The sequence below is a fragment of the Alosa alosa genome, chromosome 10, assembly GCF_017589495.1.
Source record: "Alosa alosa isolate M-15738 ecotype Scorff River chromosome 10, AALO_Geno_1.1, whole genome shotgun sequence".
NCBI lineage: Eukaryota > Metazoa > Chordata > Actinopteri > Clupeiformes > Clupeidae > Alosa > Alosa alosa.
The window spans coordinates 29,134,201-29,159,683 of record NC_063198.1 but is presented as its reverse complement, the minus strand read 5'-3'; the positions used below and the strand labels follow the sequence as shown (position 1 = coordinate 29,159,683).

The 25,483-nt window shown below is 42.1% G+C and overlaps 1 protein-coding gene across 2 annotated transcripts; it reads right to left on the bottom strand.

Moving 5' to 3' along the window:
- Window positions 1-12,127: 12,127 nt before the first annotated feature.
- On the bottom strand, window positions 12,128-21,170 carry dnase1l4.2 (deoxyribonuclease 1 like 4, tandem duplicate 2). 2 transcript variants are annotated; one of them, XM_048255135.1, is made up of 10 exons: window positions 21,156-21,170; window positions 20,354-20,441; window positions 19,499-19,584; window positions 19,133-19,227; window positions 17,792-17,878; window positions 14,650-14,762; window positions 13,893-14,005; window positions 13,620-13,777; window positions 12,781-12,877; window positions 12,128-12,359 (listed from the first exon to the last, which is right to left on the bottom strand). In XM_048255135.1, exons 1-10 carry the CDS (start codon window positions 21,156-21,158, stop codon window positions 12,270-12,272), a joined length of 930 nt encoding a protein of 309 aa, XP_048111092.1. In that variant the 5' UTR covers window positions 21,159-21,170; the 3' UTR covers window positions 12,128-12,269. The 2 variants fall into 2 exon arrangements, with proteins under 2 accessions (XP_048111092.1, XP_048111093.1); XM_048255136.1 differs by lacking the exons at window positions 20,354-20,441; window positions 21,156-21,170 and adding an exon at window positions 19,746-20,071.
- Window positions 21,171-25,483: the final 4,313 nt, after the last annotated feature.

Sequence of the window (25,483 nt, the reverse complement as noted above, 5' to 3'; positions counted from 1 at the left end):
AATGTTTGCGGTAGATTTGCAGCAAAATTGTGGGTGATTTGTGGGAAACAAATGAGTTCACTAGAAAATATTGCCAGAAGTTTTCCAATGTTGGCCGCTAGAGGAAAACTTCCAGCAAAGTTCTGGCAATAATGAGAAGTTTGCCACTAGTGGCAAATGTGTTCGCCAGTGATTTGCCAGCAAACTTAGCCAATAATGGCACTTCTGGTGACAAACCTAATTTGCATATTCCATTGCTGCAAATTTGTTGCAACATTGCCAAAAGTTAACCATAACTGTTTGCCAGAAACCTAATTTGCATGTGAAAATATCACTTTGCCACAACTGTTCGCCAAAAACCTGACATTTCTGTTAGGGTCTTTGAACCAATAACCATCCAATAAAGCCTGAAACACACACAGCGAGACTCTGTCAAAGCCATAATCACAATATGGACCCTTTCAAGAGAGTTCCATTATCAGCATCATAGTTGGCCCCACAAGACTTCCGTTTTAACATTCCATATGTTATCTTAATGCAGAGGAAGTAGATTGGGGCCCAAATAGAACGTTGGGACATGTCCCACCCAATATTAAGATAGGCAATTGTAGCATAACAATCACTCACCGCTGTCTGGAACAATCACTTGCTGATGTAGTCACAAACTAAACTTAACAGTTGTTAACAAGGCCATACCAAATGCCCCAAGTTCATGAACAAATGGATGTTTATATAGCCTATGTTTTCTTTTTAAAAGAGTGTCTAATAACAATTGCACCCAAGATTCAATCATGCCACCTTCTATCCCTGCCCAGTTGGCCTCATCATGTGCTCATCATTGACTTGCTTTCACCAAAATTGTTTGTTTTGTCTTCATGCAATGAATAACACAAGGCCAACTGTAAATGTTCATGTGTGGGTTAGTTATGTTGATGGTTACATTAACGAATCCTAACATGTGACATGTCCCACATCAGTAAATGTTTTCATGCAGGCAGTGTGTGGTATGTGGCTGGGGTAATACCCTACATGTCTGTCTTAAAGGTTAACAAAAAATATTCTGCCAAATGTGTCAGTAATTGCATGAAGAAAAAACAAAAATTTTTGGTGAAAGCAAGGCAAAACACAATGTACAGGGCCTTCAAGAGATTAGTCAGTTTTTCTTGATTTCAGATTCAGATAAAAAAAAAATGGCTAGTTGTCCATTTCTGAATTTGCAAGATACCTTTTTACTGGTAATGTTTCAAATATTTTCACTCTTGTGCATTTAGAGTAGCCGAGAGAGAGAGAGAGAACATGGCATTGTTAAGGACAAGATAAGGACATATCCAGTTAAAAAGTCTAGGGTGCAATTGTTATGGTTTCAATACTATTTACATCATCACATTGAATCTGCCCACACATAGACCTAGCAGAGCAAACATGCAATTATTGCATGTCCAAAAATACAATAATCTTTGGCAAACCTTTGGCCACAATATCTGGACTAATGGTGCACATATTTTTGTTTATATCATTATAGTTACGGTTGTAATTTATTCATCCTCAATGTCATTAGTTTGAAAAGGGAATGGACAGGGCTATGTTACTATAGACACTATTTAAAAGAGAAAACATATCCCTTACAAAAGTGAAATGTTTGCAGCAGATTTGCAGCAAAATTGTTGGGTGATTTGTGGGAAATAAATGAGTTCACTAGTAAATATTGCCAGACGTTCGCCAATGGCCGCTAGATGCAAACTTCCAGAAAAGTTCAGGCAATAATGAGAAGTTTGCCACTAGTGGCAAATGTGTTTGCCAGTGATTTGCCATCAAACCTAGACAATAATGGCAAACTTCCAGTGAACTTCTGGTGACAAACCTAATTTGCATATGACATTGCTGCAAGTTAACCACAGCTGTTAAAGAAGCCCTATGCAACAATTTTAGCAAAAATGACCTTAACTAGATGTACCGCGTAGCGGTACAAAATATGACCGCCGCTCAGTCCTGTACATCCGTTCCGCGAAAATAAATCACACTTCAATTTGTCTCCATATTTTACTCCATCCCCCACTCTTGAAACTTTTGTGTATGCTTGTTTGTCATGCCTGAGTGTGTGTGTGTGTGCGGCTGCACAGAAAGTAGCCTACTGGTGCTGAAAAGGTGAATAGATTGTAGAATAGCCAAAGAAGATGTAGCATTGTTATAAAACCTTTAAAATCTCTAAACAATCACAAGTAGGGCAGTTCATCACAGTTCATCCATTGCAATTGGATTGATGAAAGGTCACTTACACCTGTAGGCTACATTGTATTTGGGAAAAGCAAAAGGTATCAGCATAATATTTATTTATTTATTTATTTATTTATTTATAAACAAAATCATCTTTGTCAGTTCCATGCCGTTTTAAACAGCTATCAAAAACAAAGGTCATTTTTGGATGGATTTTTTGTGAATGTTTCTTCTTCTACATAAGATTTTAGTCATCTTTAGTTCATGTAATACTTTATTGTCAATGCACAAATTAAGTAACAGACCGAAACGTTATTGTTAATGCACAAATTAAGTAACAGTAGTCTGAAACGAAATGCTGTTTTACATCTAACCAGTGGTGCAAATAACTGACATGTCCAAATGGGCCTTGATGAAATGCGTCGCTAGACTGTTCATACACTCTAAAAAATGCTGGGTTATTTTCTCAACCCAAACGCTGAGTTAAAACTGTTGGGTCATTGTGTGGGGTTGATTTTACTCATGTTGGGTTATTTTCTGTAACCCAGCTTGTTGGGTTGATAGTTTAGGACAGCGCCCCTCCTCTCCCCCACCTGACGTGAGCACACTACTCAGCACCAGGGTAACTTTAACACAGCTGCATAGTTATTTGAGAGTTCGGGGAAAATCGTTATTCTTTCAACAGTCCATGCAGTCCAGCAGCTTTCAACATGCAGTGGAAATCAGGCGATTTTGGAAGGTATGTATCTGCCTTTAACTTTTTTATTATTATTATTCAGACGGATTTTAAAAGTAGCCTACACCCAGAGATACCTTCGTGATATAAATGGATATTCTGCCTGCCAATTTCGTTCAGCCTAAGCAGGTTAAGAATTGTGACATTCAAGCCAGCTAAAGTTAGCTAACATTAATTTACAGTCTTACAATTACTGCTCATGTTAATGTTAAATCTACACAAAGACAGACTCTTAAAAACATAGTTCTGTGTTGACTGGGTATGAACTGCTGAACAGAAACACAACAATCTTTTACAAAGAACTAAAATTAGCATACCAACAGCTGGCTAGGTTAGCGTTAGCAGGCGGTTGGTATGCTAGCTCTAACTCTAACAAATGCTTCGTGTTAGTGCAGCATGTGTGTCAGCTAATGTATACAGTCGAAGTAGTCTCTTTACGTCACGGTAATCATCATGCCAAACAACATATTAATTCATTCAGGGTAGCTTCATATTATAGCCATGTAACTTACTGGGTGGTTTTGGTGGTAACATTAACGTTACAGACAACTTGAATTTAACTAACTGAATGTGTTAACATGAGCTAGCTAACGGTAGAACTATCACTGCCACTAGCGTTAATAATGCTGAGCGTATGTTTGTCAGTCTGCTGTTAAACAACTCCATGAGGTGGTCATGGTTTCCGAGTGTGTTAGCTAATATTTTTGTCTCCGAATTTTTAATGTTTGTCAACATCATTCACTGATCATGGTTCGTGAAAGTCTTGATCTAAAAAGTTCTGTCAATAGCAGTGATTCATTTACTCTTTTTTCTTTCTTTGATTGACAGGGCTGACCCCAAATGGACCGTGGAATCTAGCTGTCTTCATGGAAGTAACTTATCACATGCTGATGCTGCTTTTAGAGTAGGCTATCCATTCAAAAATAAAGTAAACTGTCAAATAAATAATTATGTCGAACTGTTTTATTTCATTGCATGGCTATATGTTGCCCATTTTCTCTCAATGCAACCCAAATACTGGGTTTAGAAAACCCGACAACTGGTTATTTTAACTAGCAGTTCTGTTGATATAACCCAGTGGTTTGGGTTGAATCTATACCCAATATACTGTGTGAATTTTACTCAACATTTATATAGTTATAACCCAGCACATTGGTTACCTTTACCCAGTCTATTGTGCCAATTTAACTAACGTTGTGTTGATATAACCCAGTGTTTTGGGTTAGAATCATACCCAATCTGCTGGGTTTAATAATGTACCCAGACCATTGGGTTAGGATAACTCAATGTGGTGTTGGTCCAATAGTTAACCAGCGGCTGGGTTATATTTGGGTTATTTTTAACCCAACATTTTTTAGAGTGTACACATTTTAACGGGCCAAAGTTGAAGAGCTGTTGTCCGTTATTGTTCTTGCAAATATAGGCTGATTCATGTTCCCTTGCATTGTGTAACTGAGGTCCATGGCTAGTCTGGCTTTCACCAGACCAAGCTCAATCTTTTAAGAAATCAAAAAATAAATAGCGGTCAGATCAGGCTGGGTTCACCCAGCCTAGTCCATAGGCACCCGATAATGTTTAATTTTCCGATTGAGATATCCAAGCTCTGGCTATTCTAAATGCAAAAATGCATCAGGGAGTTATGACAAAACTGTAACTAACAAACTAGATCCTAATAGAAAGCTGTTAGCTTCCCTAAGCTACAGGTAGGCTTATAAGGTAGGCCTATTTACAACATAAATATAGGCAATGCTGGCGACACAAATAAAATCTCCTTTGGAAACCAATGGCTTCGCCTTACAGTATCAAAAGCGGACTTAAACTGCCATATCGCGAAAAGTTGTAATAAAATTCACGCAGCTCCATGAGTCAAGGAAAGCGCGAATGAAGTAGCCACTTCTAAATGGGACCCACTACACAGAAGCTTAAGGTGTGCTGCTAAAGCAGCCATAATGAAATGAAGGTGTCATTGTTTGGATACTTCACACACACGTGCTTTTTAATTTCACAGACTACAACTACCAAGCTGGAATCAAAGCACATCGATTCCCCTCTCACACCCTGCACGCACTTAAAACAAAATAAACAGGCGTCTCAGTCTCAACGATGTATAGGCAAAACTGTATCAGACCGGTGTAAAGTTGGTAAATCTTCCATTGCACAGAATGATTTTTGTAGCACGTGCAACAAATGACAGTCGAAAGATACAATTACAGTGTTGCTATCAATTTGCTTGGTATAACCGCATTTATAGTTTTTTACAAATGCAATCCATCAAATTGGCCTCCATCACTCAACCAACGCTAATGGTAAGGTCCTTATTGATTTTATAACATTAACGTTACCTGCAATAAAAACCAAGCATGTCCGATAAACATCCTCAGATTTATTTCGGCTTCAAGAAGAAATGGGAATTACATTTCATATGAACATCATCCTATCCTTATTAGACGTTCTCTGCGGTAAACTACAGTCCTTGTAGGAAGCGTCCATTGTTTTCAACCCACTTTTAACTTCCAACAAAATTACGTCTCACTGCAGCGATCGCCATCTAGTGGACAAACGACTACTTATCGCCAATACTGGAAATGCAGCCATGATGATGATGATGAATATTTATTTAGGCTTTATTTTAATCCTACTGAATTTGTAATTATGTATCAGCCGTTCTAATACCGATAGTATGTATGCCTGTGGTGTGGGTGCCTGTGTGTGTGTGTGCATGTGTATATGTGTGCACCGCCATCTACAGGCCAATGAGTGTACAGTCACTAAATGTACACATAACCTAATTTTTTTTAGACCCCCCCATGGATAAAATTCTACGAAACTTGGCATACCCCAAGAGAATGCCAGGTGAATCATACACATAAAATTTGGTGCAGTTCTGAACATCTTAACTGAAGATAGAGGCGATTAAAGCAGAATAATATTGCATTTTCATTTTTTCGAGGGTGCAAATCACAAATGAGTGATTATGGGCCAGATTGATGTGGGCCCTTGAGACCAACATACCATAAAAGATTCTTCATCCTCAGTTACCCGCGGTTCAGGTAATTATTTAGGAAAAACTGCTTTTTGCGGTTGAGGGAGCCCCAGCAGGGGTGGCCCTGGGGGCCGAAACAAAATTTTTTCCATAAAAGTCTGGTGGGGCTACATACCCACCAAATTTCATGTGCCCGGTGGTTAGGTGTCCCGGTATCGTTGACCAAAAATTCAGGAAGTAGATGGCGAAAAAAAAAACTTTGACAATCCCTATATGACCGCTTCACTAGCGGTCATAATTATGCAGGTTGAGAGTCGTTCTGATGGTTCTGATTTGGTTCTTCAACACCCCTAGTGCTTCAGCGGGTCGGAACTTTCTGGTCCTGGACCGAAGAAATCCAGATGTGACTTGAACAATGTGTTTCTAAGAAGACTGCAAAAGCGGACTCCGACTTGGCTTTGTTTTTGAAATTGTAAGTAGCCTACCCTTGGGTGAACCTATTTTTGTAATGTGGTTTGTTCTCTTGAACAATGTGTTTTGTTTTATTGTGAGCCCTGTAGCCTATGTGTTTAGCTTGGTTTGTCGATGGCTTCTTCGCTAGCTAGTGGGGGTTTAGCGTAGCAGTCACTTGCTACGAAGCTGCAGGGGAGATATGTCGTGAAAAATCGCGAGCCCAAATCAGAAAACCCAGAAACAGCGAAGGAATAACCAGACTTGCATAGGGCTTCTTTAACACAGTAACTGAACATGAAAATGTAGTTACTGAAATCTTTAATGGAGACAAAGAAAAATGTACTGTCATTAAAGGAACCGTATTTAAGAAAAATATTTCAATTAATCATAAAATGGCCCTGATATGTCACTAGACATTAAGAAATCATGTTCATTTCAAATACTTATATCACTGACAACAGTAGTCCGGGCCAGGATATTGTCATTTAAAAAGTGAAGTTGCATCCCTCAACTGATGTTGATGTTGTGTTTTGTCATGTCATGTTGTGTTTTGGCCTGATGCGCCACCCTCCACCTATATACTAATCACGAAGTCAGTAGTGTTTCGCCATCAGGGTTGGCAACCTCGAGTCAGGGGGGAGGGGATACACCGCTCTTCAGTATTTTGGAAGTGATTGCAGTACCAGTTTTGGCCACAATCTTAAATATGGTTCCTTTAATTATTATATGTAACGCAATAACACATGATTTTATTAGAAGTATTAATAAGAGAAGAAATATGGTGTGGATATGGTGTGGAGATTTTAATGCTCATAAGTATAAGTATATACTTTTTTTGATCCCGTGAAGGAAATTTGGTCTCTGCATTTAACCTAACACAAACAGCACACAGTGAACACACAGTGAGGTGAAGCACACACTAATACCGGCGCAGTGAGCTGCCTGCTACAACGGCAGCGGTCGGGCAGCAGTGAGGGGTTAGGTGCCTTGCTCAAGTGCCGCGGCCCACTGGTCGGGGCAACCGGCAACCCTCCGGTTACAAGTCCAGAGTGCTAACCAGTGGGCCGCGGCTGCCCAATATGTTTATGGGGAATTAAATATACAGATTTAAATGGGGAAGAATTAGAAGAAATGATAAATGACAGGATGCTAGTATGCTTGAATAATGGTAGGCTAATGACAAGAATAAATATTTACAAGAATGATACATTGACCTCACTTTAATTGATAGGAAAATAGCCAGCAGGTGCGAATGGGAAGTTGCTCATAGCACCAGTATTGGAAGTGATCATTTTCCAATACTATGTAAAATAGATATTGATTTTAAGATTGATGAAATGTATGCTCAGCATAGATGATGTTTTAAGAAAGCAAACTGGGATAAATGTAATGAATATTGTATAGATGAATTAAATGAAATACATGAAAAAACAGAATCTGTTGCAGAAAGTGACCAAGTGTTTTTGTCTGATAACAGTCTCACACATATTGCAGACACTGAATAATTATTTGTTCACACAATTACAGATACAACTTATTTGGATGTGATATTAGTACACAGGCTATCAACAGTAGAAACAGCAAAGGGAAAAAATCAGTATCGATATTATAAAAACATATTTGGTCAAATCAAATAATCAGTTTATCTGGAATTCTCATCATTAATATACAGTGCATATTCACCCCCTATTGAAACAAGAAAGGGAACAATGGTTCTTAAAGCAGCAGCTAAAACTAGATGAATATGAAGGGGAGACCTAAAGACATGAAGGTTCCCCTGTCCCACATGATGAGGAACAGGTTTGTACTTTCCCACAACACTGATAACTGAATAAACAGATATGTCCTGGAAAATAGAACACCCAATCGTCTACATTTTATTAGTGCCCTTGGACTTCAGTTTATGTCAAGGTATAAAAAAAAGTGTTCACAGACTCACAGACACAACTCTTACAACAACTACCATTACTACTAACATATAAGAGTAAGAGTATTGTTAAAGATGAGGGCTGTCTTCTCACTGCTGGTGCTGCTGTTCTCCATGTGTGGAGCTCAGACTCAGAGCACCCAGACTGAAGTTCAGACAGAGAGCCAGAGCACTAGGGCTGCTGATGTAGACACTACCCAGCTGGACATCTATGTAGAGCTCCGGGAACTCAGAGGCATGGTGGTGGAGCTGAGAGTGACCCAGAATGCAGAGCTGCCAACCCTCACACATTTGATTGGTGTAAAAGCGTGTTAAGCCAATCAAATGAATGAATCTCACTCTCAATGTGTGAGAGTTGGCAGCTCTGCAGAATGAGTTACAGAACACCACCGCTGAAATGGAGTTTGAGGTAGAGACTTTGAAGATGGAGAATGCAGGGATGAAAGAAAGACTGGTGGCCAGTGAGACTAAAGGGGAGGCTCTAGAAAAGGTGAATGCAGCACAAGAGACAGAGCTGATAGCAATGAAGAGCAGACTGGCAGCCACTGAGACTGATGTAGTGAATCTGGAGAACAAGATTTCAGAGCAACCCAAAGTAGCATTCTCAGCAGCTCTAGGTGGAAACATAGCAGCTGGAAATGCAGAGTTGAACTTGGTCTATACTAGAATCTTCACCAATGTTGGACAGGCCTACAGCAGCACAACAGGCTTCTTCACAACTCCAGCCAGGGGAGTCTACTACTTTAGATTCACTGCCACAGATATCCTACAATCACACCTCATGCAAATCAAAATGTTTAGGAATGGAGAGCGGATCATGTATTTGGGAAGGTATGATACAGATGCACAATACCACTATCTCTCCAGTGGCGTAACCCTGCAGCTGAATATGGGAGATGTAGTTAACCTGCGACTCCCTGTAGGCCGCAGGCTCATTGATGATGGTTCTAATTACAACACTTTTAGTGGTTTCCTACTCTGTCCTCTCTGAAGGAAACATACGGCTCAACTGCTTACGTTGTGAAATCATAAAAACATGAACATGAACAAATAAACCATGTTGAAACCGCAACTCTTCTGTGTCAAGGCCACTGAAAATGTAGTCAGATTGTAAAATATATATAAAACCGTTTCTAAGAAGACTGCAAAATGGACTCGACTTGGCTTTGTTGCTGTTGAAATTGTAAGCAGCCTACCCTTGGGTGAACTTCGTTTTTGTAATGAGGTTTGATAGCCTCTTGAACAATGTGTTTGCTCGACCGTTTTATTGTGAGCCCTGTATGTGTTTAGCTTGGTTTCATGATGGCTAGCTCGCTAGCTAGTGGGGGTTTAGCGTAGCAGTCACTTGCTACCGAAGCTGCAGGGGGAGCTATGTCGTGAAAAATGCAAGCCCAAATCAGGCGAAAACCCAGAAACAGCGAAGGAATAACCAGACTTGCATAGGGCTTCTTTAACACAGTAACTGAACATGAAAATGTAGTTACTGAAATCTTTAATGGAGACAAAGAAAAATGTACTGTCATTAATTATTATATGTAACGCAATAACACATGATTTTATTAGAAGTATTAATAAGAGAGGCCATAAAGAAATATGGTGTGGAGATTTTAATGCTCATAAGTATAAGTATATACTTTTTTGATCCCGTGAAGGAAATTTGGTCTCTGCATTTAACCTAACACAAACAGCACACAGTGAACACACAGTGAGGTGAAGCACACACTAATACCGGCGCAGTGAGCTGCCTGCTACAACGGCGGCGCTCGGGCAGCAGTGAGGGGTTAGGTGCCTTGCTCAAGTGCCGCGGCCCAAGGAATAACCAGACTGGCATAGGGCCCCCCTCCTTTTTAAACTTATAAAATATATAATATTCTCCCTGGCATGCCACCAGCTGAGAACAGGTTTTGCAAAGGTATCCAATGCATGTGGCACTTCCTTCTTCTGTTCCTGTCTGCCTCCAACCTCTCTGTTTCCACCTCACTTTATTTGGGATACTAGACATGACAATGCTGATTAAACACGCTATTATGCAAGAGCATAGTATGCTCTCAGATAATATGTAGCTATACAAGGTCCAACAAAATAGAATTGCCATGCAATGCACAACAAGAACATGTAAAAAATGTCTGCTATGTTTCCATTGGTAGTGACGTGGTAACTGTCTTTGAAGAGTGAGCAGGGGCTAATTCAGTGTGTGACATCTAGCAATTACAAGAGACTTATTGGGCAAGTAATTCTACTTCGATGATTGATGACACTGCCAGTTCCACAGTGATATTGTTAAAGTAGTGTAAGAGTTTCCATGAAGATGATGACTGTACCTGTTTACCTCAGGTTCAATGGAAATCAGCTATACATTGTGAATTTTACATTATGAATGTTTGCTTAAAGGTGCAGTCAGCAATTGCACAGGAAGTTGTGTTTGTTTATGTTTATGCTTAGGCTATATTTAAATTTATTAGCAGACACTTTTATCCAGAACAATGTACATTACATTTTAAACAAGGACCAAATGAAATACACTAAAGAGGTAGCTCGCCCCTCCCGTCAATATTCCTAGAGAAACTCCACACCGTGTTTAGTTTTTGTTTGGGGGATAGGCTGCCCCCACTTTGGTTGTTTCCAGTTTTTGGAGCCTGGGCTGCCTACAGAGACCAGATTTTTTACAGTATGGGCAGCTAGCGTATTGTGAGGAAATGATTGCTGAATGTGACAAAAAATGTTATGGGTTTGAAATCTAGTACGATCACTAACTGCTCCTTTAAGTAAGTGTGTCTTATTTTGAAGAAAAAGTTAGTAATTTTCTGTGAGAGAGCTGGGTACATATACCTGGTCTCCAGTGCATGGGTTAGATGGTCTTGCGTCAACTGTCTTGACCAGTAGTTGACTGCCTAAGATGGAGTGGTGTGCGTTGGAATTCTAACTAGCCTATGCATTCAGCTAGAATGGGAAACTATAAAACTACCCACAGACCATAGAATGACCACAACCCTGACCTGTAATGCATGTGGCTCATGACTGTTTAGGACCAGTCCATAACAGTCAATTTCAGTTTTGATCTAAAAACTGTTCAACCATTTTCTCCATATGGTATTAGTGCTTTCAAAATCTAAATAATTAAATGCTTCACTATTAGAAAGAAATGAATCATCACAATTAATCACATAACTACAAAAGCAAAACTATAATTGTTTTTTTTTTTTTTATTATTATTGTTTGACCGCCCATGTTTAGGACAAATCAGCTCAATTAGGTTTGATTTCTATATCTCAGTGTCCTACAAACAAGTTTTTCTTCAAAAGTTTTCAGTAAGGGGAAGACTGTCCCCTGCTGGGTAAAGCAGGGATTGTAAGACATGCCTACGGGGACTCGAAGATCCAGAATAAAGTTATGCTAAACTGCTTTTAAACTGAACTTAGTCATTGAAAGCCAAATAAGAATAACAATACAGGGAGGTTAGAATGTATTTGTTTTGCATTTAAATTCACACATATCCCATATGTTCCATTTGACATTCTTAAAACAACTTACAGGCTTTGTGAAAAAGTTAAAGATGAACCCTGTAATGGCAGTATTCCTGAGTTGACATAACAGAAAAAACATACATTTTAAAACAATGAATTGGCTTAGATCAGTGCCTCTCAAAGTGTGGTCCGCGAGCAGACGTGGTAAAATATAATATAGATGAATTGTTTGCAATATTGAACCAACTTGTTTGTAAATTCAAACAGTTCTTCTGCAACACTGCCTATGTAAGCTATGCCACTTTAAATCATATGAATCCTCTGACATAATAAGCAAGGTGCAAAGACAACAAGTAAGGTGGTTCAGTGAGTGGGCCTATTGTGTAATATACTGTTGAAGTAGGTCTACTGTTTTGATGATGATGATGAATGATTTTTTTTTATTAGTTAAGTGGTCAAGTAAACACTGGCTTAGATTAAATGCAGTGCTTCTGACTCATATTGTGTGTGTAATTATGTCCTTCTCCTCTTGCGGGCCCTGGTTTTGGAGGCAGCAGGACGTAGAGTCACCTCCACTGGATAGTGATCACTGATGGACAGAGCCTGACAACATATAGAGAGAGAAATGCAATGTGAGACTGGCTGCGTGTGCACACACACACACACACACACACACACATGTGCAGACACACAGACAAACACACTTTCAAGTGCCATTTTAGAAAAGACCAAGTCTCTATTATGTAAATAAATATTCTCCCAAATCATCTCAACTGATTTAATGTCAAAATGTCACTTGATTCAAGTGAGGTAAAAACTAGGCTATATATACCAGGTCACAGCTCACCAATTGCAAGCATTTTTAGACCTTGATCAGTAAGAGGACTAATTTCTGGGATAGATGTAATAAATGGCAATACATTGTCTTGCAACACATCACAAACTTTTCATACTAGCCAAGTCAATTATTATTAAAAACTGATTTAATAATGGGTGGGTGGGTGGGGTGGGGGCAGGCAGCTACCATCTCCTCGGAGAGGCTGTAGGCCTGGTGGAAGTTAAAAGCTTTGGCTGAGCCTGGAACTACAGCAGCTAGCATGTCCTTCTGGTAAACCACAATCCTATATGGGGACACAAAGCAAACAGGGCTGTCATCTGCACCGTAAGATACTTTTTCAAGATATGTCTAACATGAGGCAAGGGTTGGTCCTACACATGTAGTCTTTTAGCTTGCAGAATTAAAAAGGAAAAGAAGCAATACTTTGGTGTATGTTCTTTGTCAGGTACACTTGAGCAAAGCCTGACTCAGTGGTATATTTGGAGACTAATGAAAACATTATGAGAGTGTAAACACGAGTCATGAGACATGTATTTGTTCCCCCATGTCTGCTGTTACAACGTTCTGCTCCTGTATATAATCACCGCTGTCAATGGCAACGGGTTGATTAACGTCTTTCATATCCCTCCGCAAGACGTCCGTTCGCTTATTGCAATGGAATTTCATTGAAAGGGAAAGTAAGCTAGTAAGACGTTGCCTCGCAACACCTGAAACTGTCAAGTTCTATCTGTGTGGCGAACTATTTGTTTTGTCAGCGGAAGACAAGAAACGGTAGCAAAATCATTTTTAAAGATTCATTGTGTTAGGTTTCTTTTCTCGTTTTGGCAAGTAGCCGTGTAATAAAAGCGGGATAATGTATTGTCCGCCCGGTAATTATCAGAAAATAAGTCCCTTCAGGTGAAAGCAAAACCCTCGCTGCTTGGCGTCGGGGTTCTGTTCTCCCTGTCGGGACTTATTTTCTGATAATTACCGGCAGACAATACATTATCCCTTACTTGTGTAATGGCTGTGTTACTAAACCACACCTGTCATAGGTGTTGTCATTTGATGTGCTTGCAGTTGTGTCCACGTCATCCCCAATAAGCCAGTGGAAATCTGGGTCGCTACGGATTCTGATCCGTTTCATTTTCCTCTTGGACACATAGGCACCATCTGCATTGAAGTCCCCAAGAATCATGACATTCTGAAAAAGAGAGAGAGTGAGAGACACACACACACACACACACAGATTTCTACTGTTCTACTTCAACAATTCTAATTCGATGTACTTTGTCAAATCCAGCTCATTCTTCACTCACGTCTGTCTCCCACTTCTTCTTCATGTGCAGGAAGACGTCATAGAGCTCATCCAGCTCCTTCTCTGAGTCATCAGGCTTGGTGTGAACGGGGATCAGCACAAAGTCCTGCAGCACTGGGGATAACGAGCAAAACAAGGCTTTCATTTAGTCCACACAGATTAGCGGGACTGACTATATAAAAGTCAGAAAACATTAGAAATATTATCTATAAAAAAAGTTTCTTGCATGATGTTCAGGAATGGACAATTAGTCATTTCTGAATGGCAAATCAACTTTTATTGACCTTTTGTAGACCCTGTACTTGTTATTGTTAGCCTTAAAGACAGACATGCAGGCCATTACCCCATCCATACACTACACCCTGCCAGCATGAAAACATTTACTGACATGGGACCAGGACATTGCCGTAAGTTATCCAGAGTGTGTGTGTGTGAGTGTGTTTTGAGAGAACCAATGTCATCCCGTTAAAGCCACAGTTCTTGGACAGAACATGCTCACAATATGTTTTATATTACGTCTTTGATGTTATAATTTGATTATGAAATAAGAGATGAACTGACTATGGAATATAATCAGTTTGTACATTTAGTTTGCATAGACTGTATAAGTATTAGTATTGGTATGGTGTTGGTTTGGGACATTAAATGTCCCAAAAAAAACAACTGCTGATCAGAATGAGCTAGAAACACTTATCAACTTTTCTGAGGAAGAAGGGAGTGATCGCCCCATAGAGATGCGGTAGAACCTGTGATTGTACCTGTGTGAGGAGATGAGAAGCGCAGAATGAAAGGCTCTCGGGAAAAGGCATCCTCATCGCCCACCTGGTTGTCCTCATACTGGTAGGTGTCCCTCAACTGCACTTGATCCTCTCTTCAGCACACACACACACACACACTAAAATAACTATTTGCATACAGCGATACAGCACTGAAGCAGCTAATAATTTGAATAGTTTATCTAGTTTATCTGTCCCTTTACCACACACACACACAGGGGGTCATTTCTAATAGTGTGTGTGTAACGGGACAGGCATTTGTGGCCTGGTGTTGCTGCTTGCCTCTGTCTCAGGTGCCTTTACACACACAGTTTTCATGGCAGAATATTTTACCCCTCATCTCGACGCGTCTCTTGGTGCCTGCATTATGCCGGCGGCGAAGGTAAACCTTAAGCCACAACCATGTCTGATTATCAGATCATCTTAAGTCTCACCTGGGGGCATTCTGTGTTTATGCCTACCACTCAACCAGCCACAACCCTCTGTCACCCCCTCTCTGAAGTTTTGCTTGATGTGTAGTCGTGTTGTTTCCCCCTGAGCCAGGGATCTAACGTAGTAATGGAGACCCATAGACCTTTTTCACTAGCCTGGCGAGCCAGACCCAAATTAAAATGTAGGGTCTGGGCACTCACCGTTCGCAGTGCTCAGTCCGAGGGGCGGGATAATCAGTTGTCTTTCAAATTCCCTCTGCACGTAATAGGAAGCAATAGGATATTTGTTTTCAAGTAGCAGGGAATTCAAGCCAAACCGTTGCAACTCTGCCATCAATCATTATGTTAAGCCCACCAAACGACTCTACACGATTTCAAAGGCCTGATTAAGTTTCGATTTCTGGAGCTCACAAGCCAACGGAGAGTTGCTAGACTAACCCTGGCAGCGTGTCTAGATTTCTAGGCTACTTTTTCACAGCAGCCATTTTGACATTAATAGTAGGACAAGCACATACGAAATAGATTAAAGGGGTGGTTCAGGATTTTGGACATAGGACCTCATTTCCAAGTAAGCAAGTGTGAGATTTATCAGTGGAGACCGTTTTCAACACGTTTCATCCAGTCGTTCTCATTGCAGAGTTCGCAGGTGCTAGGCTAGCGCAAGTCAACGGTATGTGCTAGCCTGCCACTAAAAACAGTCTTACCTACTCCAAAGGACACTCGAGGCAAATTCCAGACAATCGATGTAAATGTCTGTGTTGATAGAACAGTGTAAGAAATACAACTACCCTCGCATCGCGTTGCAATAGTTATACTTTGTTCCCTGAAGTTGGTAGTAGTCATTTTGCATCTCAGCGGCGGACTGATATTACCAAGGCTACTACTAGGTATCCCCATTGGAGTGCGCTTTACTGTTTACTTTTTGGCGCAGTACTACTAACTGGAGCAAGTATAATTCCGCCGCTGCTAAGACACTAGTCCCTCAAAATGTAATGCGATTGTTGAAATGCAAGGATAGGATAATGTTAGAAATAAAACTATCAATAGAGACATTTACATCGATAGTCTGGCGTTATAATGTATTTGCCTTGGGTGTACTTTGGAGTGGGTAAGACTGTTTTTAGTGGCAGGCTAGCACATACCGTTGACTTGCGCTAGCCTAGCACCTGCAAACTCTGCAATTAGGACTGGATGAAACGTGTTGAAAACGGTCTCCACTGATAAATATCACACTTGCTTACTTGGAAATGAGGTCCTATGTCCAAAATCCTGAACCACCCCTTTAAGTCTCTGTTCAGTTTAAGTGTAGCAGAATCAGAATTAATGTCATAGTTAACACCTGGGCCTGTCATATATTTCATGTCAAAATGGCTGCTGTGGTCCAATTTCCTTCTCAGGAAATTACACAACATAACATAACATAATTCATAACATAACATAAGTGTCATATTAAAGTATCCCCAAGAATAATTTCACATTAGGGAAACTTGGCAGGATTTCCCCCTCTGCTGGAGAAATTGTGCATTATGCTATTTCAAACTGTGGGAAAAGGTAACGATAAAGCACATGGATTTGTTTACAAGCTAGCGAACGGTTAGCATAAGTTTGGCAGAACTATGTGGATGTTACAAGGTAAGAAACACGATTTAAAACGAGTTTCTTGTTTCTCACTTCTCTTTCCGGGACGGTAGTCTCAATGTTGCAAGGTTGGTTTTCCGCCTGGGGACGCTAGGCACAGCGGGGAAATCACCATTTTCACCGGAACAGGTCATTTAACCATCCAAATGATTTCTAAACGGGTTTATTACGTTTAAATAGTTGCCAAGTTCCCCTTTAAGCTATTGTTCAGAAATATTAATCATTTTCTCTGAAACTTGTATCTTATAAGGTTGCCCAAGAGAAATTCCACACAGATACTTAATCATAGCTGACTGTCAGATAGACAGGCCTCCCAGAAGCAGGCAAGTCAGGCAAGTCCAGGCAGGCACAAGGATGCCAGCTCACACAAAAGCAGCCTATACTGGAAGACTGGCCATAAGGCAAAGTAATTCAAACATGATGTTGTTAAAAGGGAGATTATTACACTGTCTGATATGCAAGACAAGTGAACAACTATAAAAGACCTGTTCTTACATGGCTATTTGGCAGTTCTCGACTAGGCAAACTATTCAAATTATTAGCTGGTTCAGTGCTGTATCGCTGTATGCAAATAGTTATTTCATCAATATAAAAACCTGGTTTTGTCTAAGCCACAAGAGCCTCTGGCATTATGATTCTGGCTGCTTTTTAAATGTATTATTCCGTGGGCCAGAGCTGCACTAACATCATTTTGCATCACACCCAGCATCTAAGGTGTATGACTCTGAATGCTCTATACTAATTTATTTGAATATTACAGGTCAGTATTGAGAACAGTTTTCCCTGTCTATGGTTAGACACAAAAAATATAGGCTATTAAAAAGTGTTTTTTTTTTTTTTTTGAACCTAAGGTCTTTGCATAAAGCCGCTGTTGCTGCCTCTCATCTACAGCTGCTCTGAAATTGATACTCTAACTTCTCTTTTCTGTGACTGGGGAAGGTTTAAGGGGTTTTTAATAGGACACCTGGGTGGTCATGATTACAGCTTAAGCACACACAGTACTTCTCATATCTCCACAGATGTATGCGGCAAACCTGAATCTGAGAGAGACCCACCTGTAGAGACAGACAACCTGCTCCTTGTAGTGCGAGCGGCCCAAGGAGGCGCTCACCACCATGGTGTAAGGGTGCTTCTTGTTTGCACTGTCACAACACAGACACAGACACATTGTCACAGTTATTACAGCATATTTCTGGGTTTCATCAGGTCCCTTTCCTTAGATTAGATTAGATTAGATTAGATTTGTAGTATGAACAACATGTAGATATGTGCAGTGTAATAGCAGTAACATTATAAGAGTAGTAAAAATCCAGGTTCATAATCAAGGTGCTTGATTTTATACACCTGTGGAAAGGGACCTGATGAAACCCATGAATACCCCATGAAGGGCGACTGTGGCCTTTGGGCAGCCGTGGCCTATTGGTTAGCACTTCGGACTTGTAACAGGATGGGGTTGCCGGTTCGAACCCCGACCAGTAGGCACAGCTGAAGTGCCCTTGAGCAAGGCACCTAACCCCTCACTGCTCCCCGAGCGCTACTGTTATTGCAGGCAGCTCACTGCGTCGGGATTAGTGTGTGCTTCACCTCACTGTGTGCTGAGTGTGTTTCACTAATTCACGGATTGGGATAAATGCAGAGACCAAATTTCCCTCACGGGATCAAAAGAGTATATACACTACACTATACTATACTACTACTGAATAGAAAGAAAAGCATGTGATTAGGAATGTGTGCTCCAGATTAATCAGTAAAGATGTCTGTTTGTTTGCTATACCCTTCGATAAGAGGCTGTGAAGTGGTGAGAAGCACTGCATCATTCAATTCCGACACTGTTATTAACCAGTGGGTGCACACTAGGCCTCGTAGGCCACAGTCTGATGAGCAGGTCTTGTGCGTTGTAGGTTGTGGAATGTTACTAATCCCATGACATATATGAGGACAACACTACACACAAGTCCTGGGTACATCTTAACATGATAATAGCTAAGTATGTTTTGGGATTGTTGAAATAGTTGGGTTAGAGGAAGTCAAGCTATTTGAATTTTGAACTGTGATGCGTTATGTTCGGCACTCATCCAGGCATCACTAGAGGACACTTATCACGGACTATGACCAGTGTCCCTGTATCTTGTTGGCTCAGACGACAAATTTAATTGTTCAACTTTTTTAAAATGATAGAACAGCTACCTCTAATCAAGAGAAGTTATGCATGATCAATAGCAATGAAAAAAGACCATCTTAACAATTATTCCATTTATTTTCTAGACTTAATGTCATGTTTTTCACATCCACATTCATCACACACTCAAAGATCATTTAGAACATTTCTCAACTGTCTCTGATACACTCATGGACAGGCTGACTGTGGGATAGACAACAGGGGATAGGTGACTGACCTTGTACCGTTCAGCTCCCTCAAGAACTTTTCCATGGCTTTGCCTGATTTGTCCACCACCTCAAGTATCACGATTATACTGTAGCGGGACACAATCTACAAAAGAAAAGCAAATCAATTAAGACAGCAGATCTTGGGTGATCTGTGTGTTTTAGAAATACAATATATTTTCATTGGAACATTCTATCTCTATGACTTAGTATGCCCCCTGCTGTAAAAGCATGAGGAAAGGATTAGGAATTGTCATGTCAACACTATTAATATATGGCATAGGTTGACAACCAACAATCACATATGAGGTACATTAAAGTAAGGTATTCAAAATTTCATTCACAATGGGTCACTGAAAATATTAGAAATGACTGACCTTGATCAGGTATCTGACAACATTGTCATCAGAGATTTTGGTCAAACCCAGTCGTCTGACGTTAAAAGATGCCACTTTCATTGTGACTGTTTGAATGAACACAGGGACACCTTTTGTTAACAAAACTGTGCTTATCATGAGATCAGACTTTAGAAAGAGGATACAAGAGCAGACACAATTAATAATTCAAGACTGACATTGTACTCACACAATTGCTAAAATGCTGATAAAATAAATATACTATAACCTGCAATTAAAGTCCTCCAATGAATTATGACTGCCTGATCTCATGTGAACATGTCATTACCTCTGCTTTGTCAAATGCTTTTGCAACTTGTGAAGAAACTAGAAGCTGACAAGACTGAAACAGTGTCGAGAGAACAACCACAGACCGCTGTGCTAAGCTCGTACAGACAGGAGGAAACCACCAGAGCTCTGTCCTCAGTAGACGCACGCAAACACAACTGACAAAGCAGCTCTTAACTTTTACACTGAAGCAAGCACACACCATCATACACAAACACACACACATCTTCGGCTATTGAAGCATCTAAACATAATTTTATCCAGCAGTCAAACACACACACACATGCACACAAACAAAATACATAAATCTAGGATAATATAAATGTGTAGCCTATGCAATAAGCATTGAAAAATACATTTTTGGTATATAGTTTGCACATATATATGGTTTGCACATCGATAACAGTCTTTCATATTTACATATTTCAGGAGAGCTTGAAACTTAACCTGACGGAAAAGTTAACGGCAAGTCTCATCATAACAGTTACCAGAGGCAGTGCATTATTAACTCATCAGAGAGGTTTATCCAGGGTTAAATGTTCAACTTACCTGTCAGTTTAACGTCTGTCTTAAATCCAAAAAGAATAGCCTGCAAGCACGACTGTCCTTTATATATTTTCCCTTTGGCCAGGGAGGTCTGAAGGTGAAAGACCAATCCTCACTGATCAAAAGGTGCACTCAAATTAAGACCTGGCCAGATTTGGCTTGACAATGCATGCTTGCAAACTCTCCTCTGAAAAGAGGAAATGGTAGTTTGGATACCACAGCAGCATATGCAATTTTGAGAGCTATTAGATTGGAAAGGCACAACTGGACATGTTAAACATTTATAAAGAACCAGGAAGTTACCAAACGGAAGGTTTTATGCAAATAAACATTGACTGAAGATATTTTGGATTCAGGCACTTGGCAGCATCAGTTTAACACTTGCAGGGAATGATCAATTACAACAACAGAACTGTGAATTTAAACATAGTAGGCTACTGTACTACTCAGGTGCTTTGAGGCAAATAACACCACACAGGCACAGACACAAGCTACCAGTGAATTAGCCGCAAATTTCTGTTCGAACCCGGCCCGCGTCCGACAGAGTTGCGTTCGAACCCGACACGAACCCGACAGGCATTTTCATTTTTATGTCCGAACCCGACCCGAGCCCGACGCAGATGATGCCTCCCATGCTAGTGAAACGTTCACGTTTGTGGATAGCGTGTCTTTTTAGCCCATTAAACGGAACACACAACAAATTGTCTACAGAATCAGATGAGCGTGCACGCACGCAGGTCACACACAGCGCACATTAACACAAGAGGCCCAAGCAAGCATAGCCTAAATAGAATTCTTGTCTTACCATTGACGAAAAGTCTTAAAAATGAACTGCAACAGTTGTTGAAACTACAGTGCCTCTGTCACTGATCCATATGCCGCATCGACGTTAATTGGGGCAACTCCAGGAAATCCTCATCCAGTTGAACGAGACGACCTTATAGCCTACCGGTAGCCGTCTTTACCACAGTATGCAACTGTCTATGCAATTTTAATCTTAAAATTTCCTGATAGGCTAACAACTTTTTTTTAACGTCACCCAAGACTGTGCTTATGTGCATATGTTCGATGTGCATAACCTTTTTATGTAGTCGGTACCGTCGGGCATTTCAGGGTCATGCCTAAATGCCACAAACTCTACAGTGAATGGACAAACTCTTCAAAACTGCCCACAGACTGATGTCAAATAATAAGGCCCTGCGCCCCAGTGTCCGACGTCAACCCTTTTCTAAATATTTGTCGAACCCGACCCGACCGTCGGGAGGCTGCGGGGCCGCTTCAACTGCCCACAGCTGATGTCCTGGACGAGTTCAGACTGTGCTGAGCAGCTGAACGATGTTCTTACAGACATTTTTAACATCTCGCTTTTGACCACATGCCTCAAAAGTGCTACCATTATTCCTGTCCTGAAGAAACCAACGCCAACCTGCCTAAATGACTTTCATCCCGTTGCCCTCACATCCACAATATGCTTTGAACTGCTTTGAATGGTTGGTCATGCGGCACATCAACAACTGCCTCCCGGCGGACTTGGACCCATTCCAGTTTGCTTATCAAACCAACCGCTCAACAGAGGATGCTATGTCCAGCACACTCCATCACACGCTGTCTCACCTGGAGCAGAAGAGCACCTGTGTCAGGGTTCTCTTTATAGACTTTAGCTCTAGCCTTCAACACTAGTATCCCTTGGCAGCCGGTGGAGAAGCTGCAAGTGTCACACTGACATCTGCAACTGGGTCCTCAACTTCCTGACGCAGCGGCAGCACATAGTCAGGGTGAACAGCAGAACATCAAGTGCCATCACAGTGGTCAGGGGCTCCCCCCAAGGCTGCGTTCTCAGCCCCTTGCTCTTCAGCCTGCTCACCCATGACTGCACTGCCACACGGCCAGCAATTACCACATCATTAAGTTTGCTGATGTATAGTATAAGTATATATACTCTTTTGATCCTGTGAAGGAAATTTAGTCTCTGCATTTATCCCAATCCGTGAATTAGTGAAACACACTCAGCACACAGTGAGGTGAAGCACACACTAATCCCGGCGCAGTGACCTGCCTTCAACAACAGCGGCGCTCGGGGAGCAGTGAGGGGTTAGGTGCCTTGCTCAAGGGCACTTCAGCCTACTGGTCGGGGTTCAAACCGGCAACCCTCCGTTACAAGTCCGAAGCGCTAACCAGTAGGCCACAGCTGCCCCAATGATGTTGCTGATGACATGACCGTGATAGGCCTCATCAACAACAACAGCGAGTCTGCATAGAGGATGGAGTTGAAGCAGCTGACAGACTGGTGCAGGTCCTATAACCTCCCTCCCAATGTGGACCAGACCAAGGAGATGGTGATAGATTTCAGGAGGGCAAGCAAACACCCACATGCACCACTGCTTATGGATGGGAGCGCTGAGGAGAGGGTCAGAAGTGTGAGATTCCTGGGACTCCACTTAGCTGATGAACTATCCTCGTATCCTCGACCATCAATACCACAGCAGCCATTAAGAAAGCCCAGCAGCGGCTCCATTGCCTCCGGAGACTGAGAAAAGCAGGTCTCCCCACTTTACTATAGACCCTTTCAACAATAAAAACAAAAACAATGCTTGAACATTCTATTTGGTTCCCAATCTACTTCCTCTGCATTAAGATAACATATGGAATGTTAAAAAGGAAGTCTTGTGGGGCCAACTATGATGCTGATAATGGAACTCTCTTGATAGGTAGAGTTGCGACAATGGGTGTTCAAAATTCGTTAAGGTCACGTGGTTCATGTAAACTTCAAAAAGTTCCCGGAAGTGATTGACAATGGATTAGAATGCATTAAATAAGCTACTGTTCAATGAGAGACAGAGCCACAATTTTGGCTAATTGACAGACAATAAATGCATTGATATACTGTAGGGGCACCACGTTGTACATAATTCACAGCCGGCCATTACGTGTTCACTTGTATGGTATTGCTGCAGTCACAGCCTGCGCTTTTATCTGTTGAGTTGTTGTGTACTGTTTATTGTGTCGTGTTCTGATGACGTTGAGTGGCGCGACTGGTGTGTTACTTTAAACTGACATGCGAACAAGTTACGAGGATTAAAGTTTTCCCTGAGTTCGGGCTTTTAAACCTATTCGCTGTGTCCGTGTCTCCCCATAGTGTCGACTCCTTTACACTGGTGACCCCGACGACTTTTTGGACGGTAATCCTGAGAGTTTTCAACATGACTACTAACGCCGTTGCACTTAAGCTACCGGAGTTTTGGGAAGGACATGCGGCAGTGTGGTTTGCTCAGGCAGAGGCTCAATTCGCGATCAGAAGGATAACCGACGATGCTACGAAATATTATTATGTGGTCGCGGCCCTGGGTAGCTCAATCGCTGTCAGAGTGGTGAGTTTGCTGCAAAATCCTCCGGATGAGGATAAATATGACTGCCTTAAAGAGCTTTTGCTGGGGACTTTCGAGCTGAACGATTCCGAACGTGCCCACCGTTTGCTTTCATTGAGCGGCTTAGGTGACGCAAAACCATTGGAACTAATGGACCACATGCTGGTTCTCACATCAAGGACTTCCGCGACCTGGCTAAAGAGGCAGATAAGTTTTTTTCTGTCATGCAGCACTGCAGGGCAGCAGTGCACCACTGCACTGCTGAATCATCGCCACCAGAGGGAGCTCTCGTCACTGTAGCACAGCAGGGGAAGCAAGGCCAGTGTTTCTACCATGCTCATTTCGGACCTAAGGCTACGAAGTGCCGCCCACCCTGCCGTTTCAAAGCATCGGGAAACGGGAGGGCCGGCGCTCATTTACAGCAATGAGTGTCGGCCATACAGGCGGTTTGCTGTTCGTCACAGATGCTGTTTCCGGACGTCATTTCCTCTGTGACATAGGTGCGCAGGTAAGTGTTTTGCCTGCTACAGACTTGGACATTCAACAGGATAAACCAGGTCCCGTCTTGGAGGCTGTGAACGGACTGATCATCAATACAGCGAAGTGCCATTTCGGTTTATCTGCCATTGACTTCCTTGGCCACCATGTCACGACCGAGGGGGCGGCTCCGCTAGCAACTAAGGTGAAGGCCATTGGCCAGTTCCCCGACCAGCCACGGTCAGGGCCCTACAGGAATTTCTAGGCATGGTGACTACCACTGCTTCGTTCCACATGCAGCTCACCTCATGCGTCCCCTCTACGAGGCACTTAAGGGTAAGGCTGCTAAACACACCATCGACTGGACAGGGGAAAGGACTCAGGCGTTCATGGACACCAAAGCGGCCTTGGCCAATGCCACCATGCTTGCCCACCCATTCTCAGATGCACCCATTGCCATCACAACTGACGCCTCTGACTATGCGGTAAGTGCCGTCCACGAGCAGCTAGTTGATGGTGCTTGGCAGCCGCTGGCCTTTTTCAGCCGGCAGTTGCGCCCAACGGAGAGGAAGTACAGCACGTTTGACCGGGAGCTGCTAGGCCTTTTCCTGGCCATACGACACTTCCGTTTCCTGCTGGAAGGCCGATCGTTCACTGCCTTTGTGGACCACAAGCCTTTAACCTTTGTCACGGCCAAGGTTTCGGAGCCATGGTCTGCCCAGCAGCTGCGTCAGCTTTCTTTTATTTCAGAGTTCACAATGGATATTCGTCATGTGGCAGGAAAGGACAATCATGTGGCAGACTGTCACAGACTAAAAGGACAATCATGTGGCAGACTGGATTATGAATGTATGGCAGCGGACCAGGTCCATGACGCTGACGTTCAGGCGTACAGGACTGCCATCAGTGGACTGCGTTTGGCGGACGTTCCTTTCAGCGGCGGGGTGTTGTCCCTAGCAGTTGGCGCAAGCAGGTCTTTGATGCTGTTCATGGCCTTTCTCACCCCGGTAGGAGAGCGTCACAGAAGCTGGTGGCAGCAAAATTTGTTCGGCATGGCCTCAAAAAGGATGTCCGTGACTGGGCCGCTGCCTGCCTTGAATGTCAGCGGGCCAAGGTGCACCGTCACTCCAAAGCCCCTCTGGAAACTTTTCACGTCCCTGAGAAAAGTTTCGACCACGTGCATGTGGACCTAGTGGGACCTTTGCCGCCCTCCCACGGTTTTGCTTACCTGCTCAGCGTGGTTGACCGCACCACTCGTTGGCCTGAGGCCATTCCACTGCAATCCATCTCC

Coding starts and splice junctions, on each gene's coding strand:
- dnase1l4.2 (XM_048255135.1), bottom strand. Junction 19,228..19,498: donor TTGTCAGATACCTGATCAAG/GTCAGTCATTTC, acceptor TTTCTTTTGTAG/ATTGTGTCCCGCTACAGTAT. Junction 13,778..13,892: donor AGAAGAAGTGGGAGACAGAC/GTGAGTGAAGAA, acceptor TCTCTTTTTCAG/AATGTCATGATTCTTGGGGA.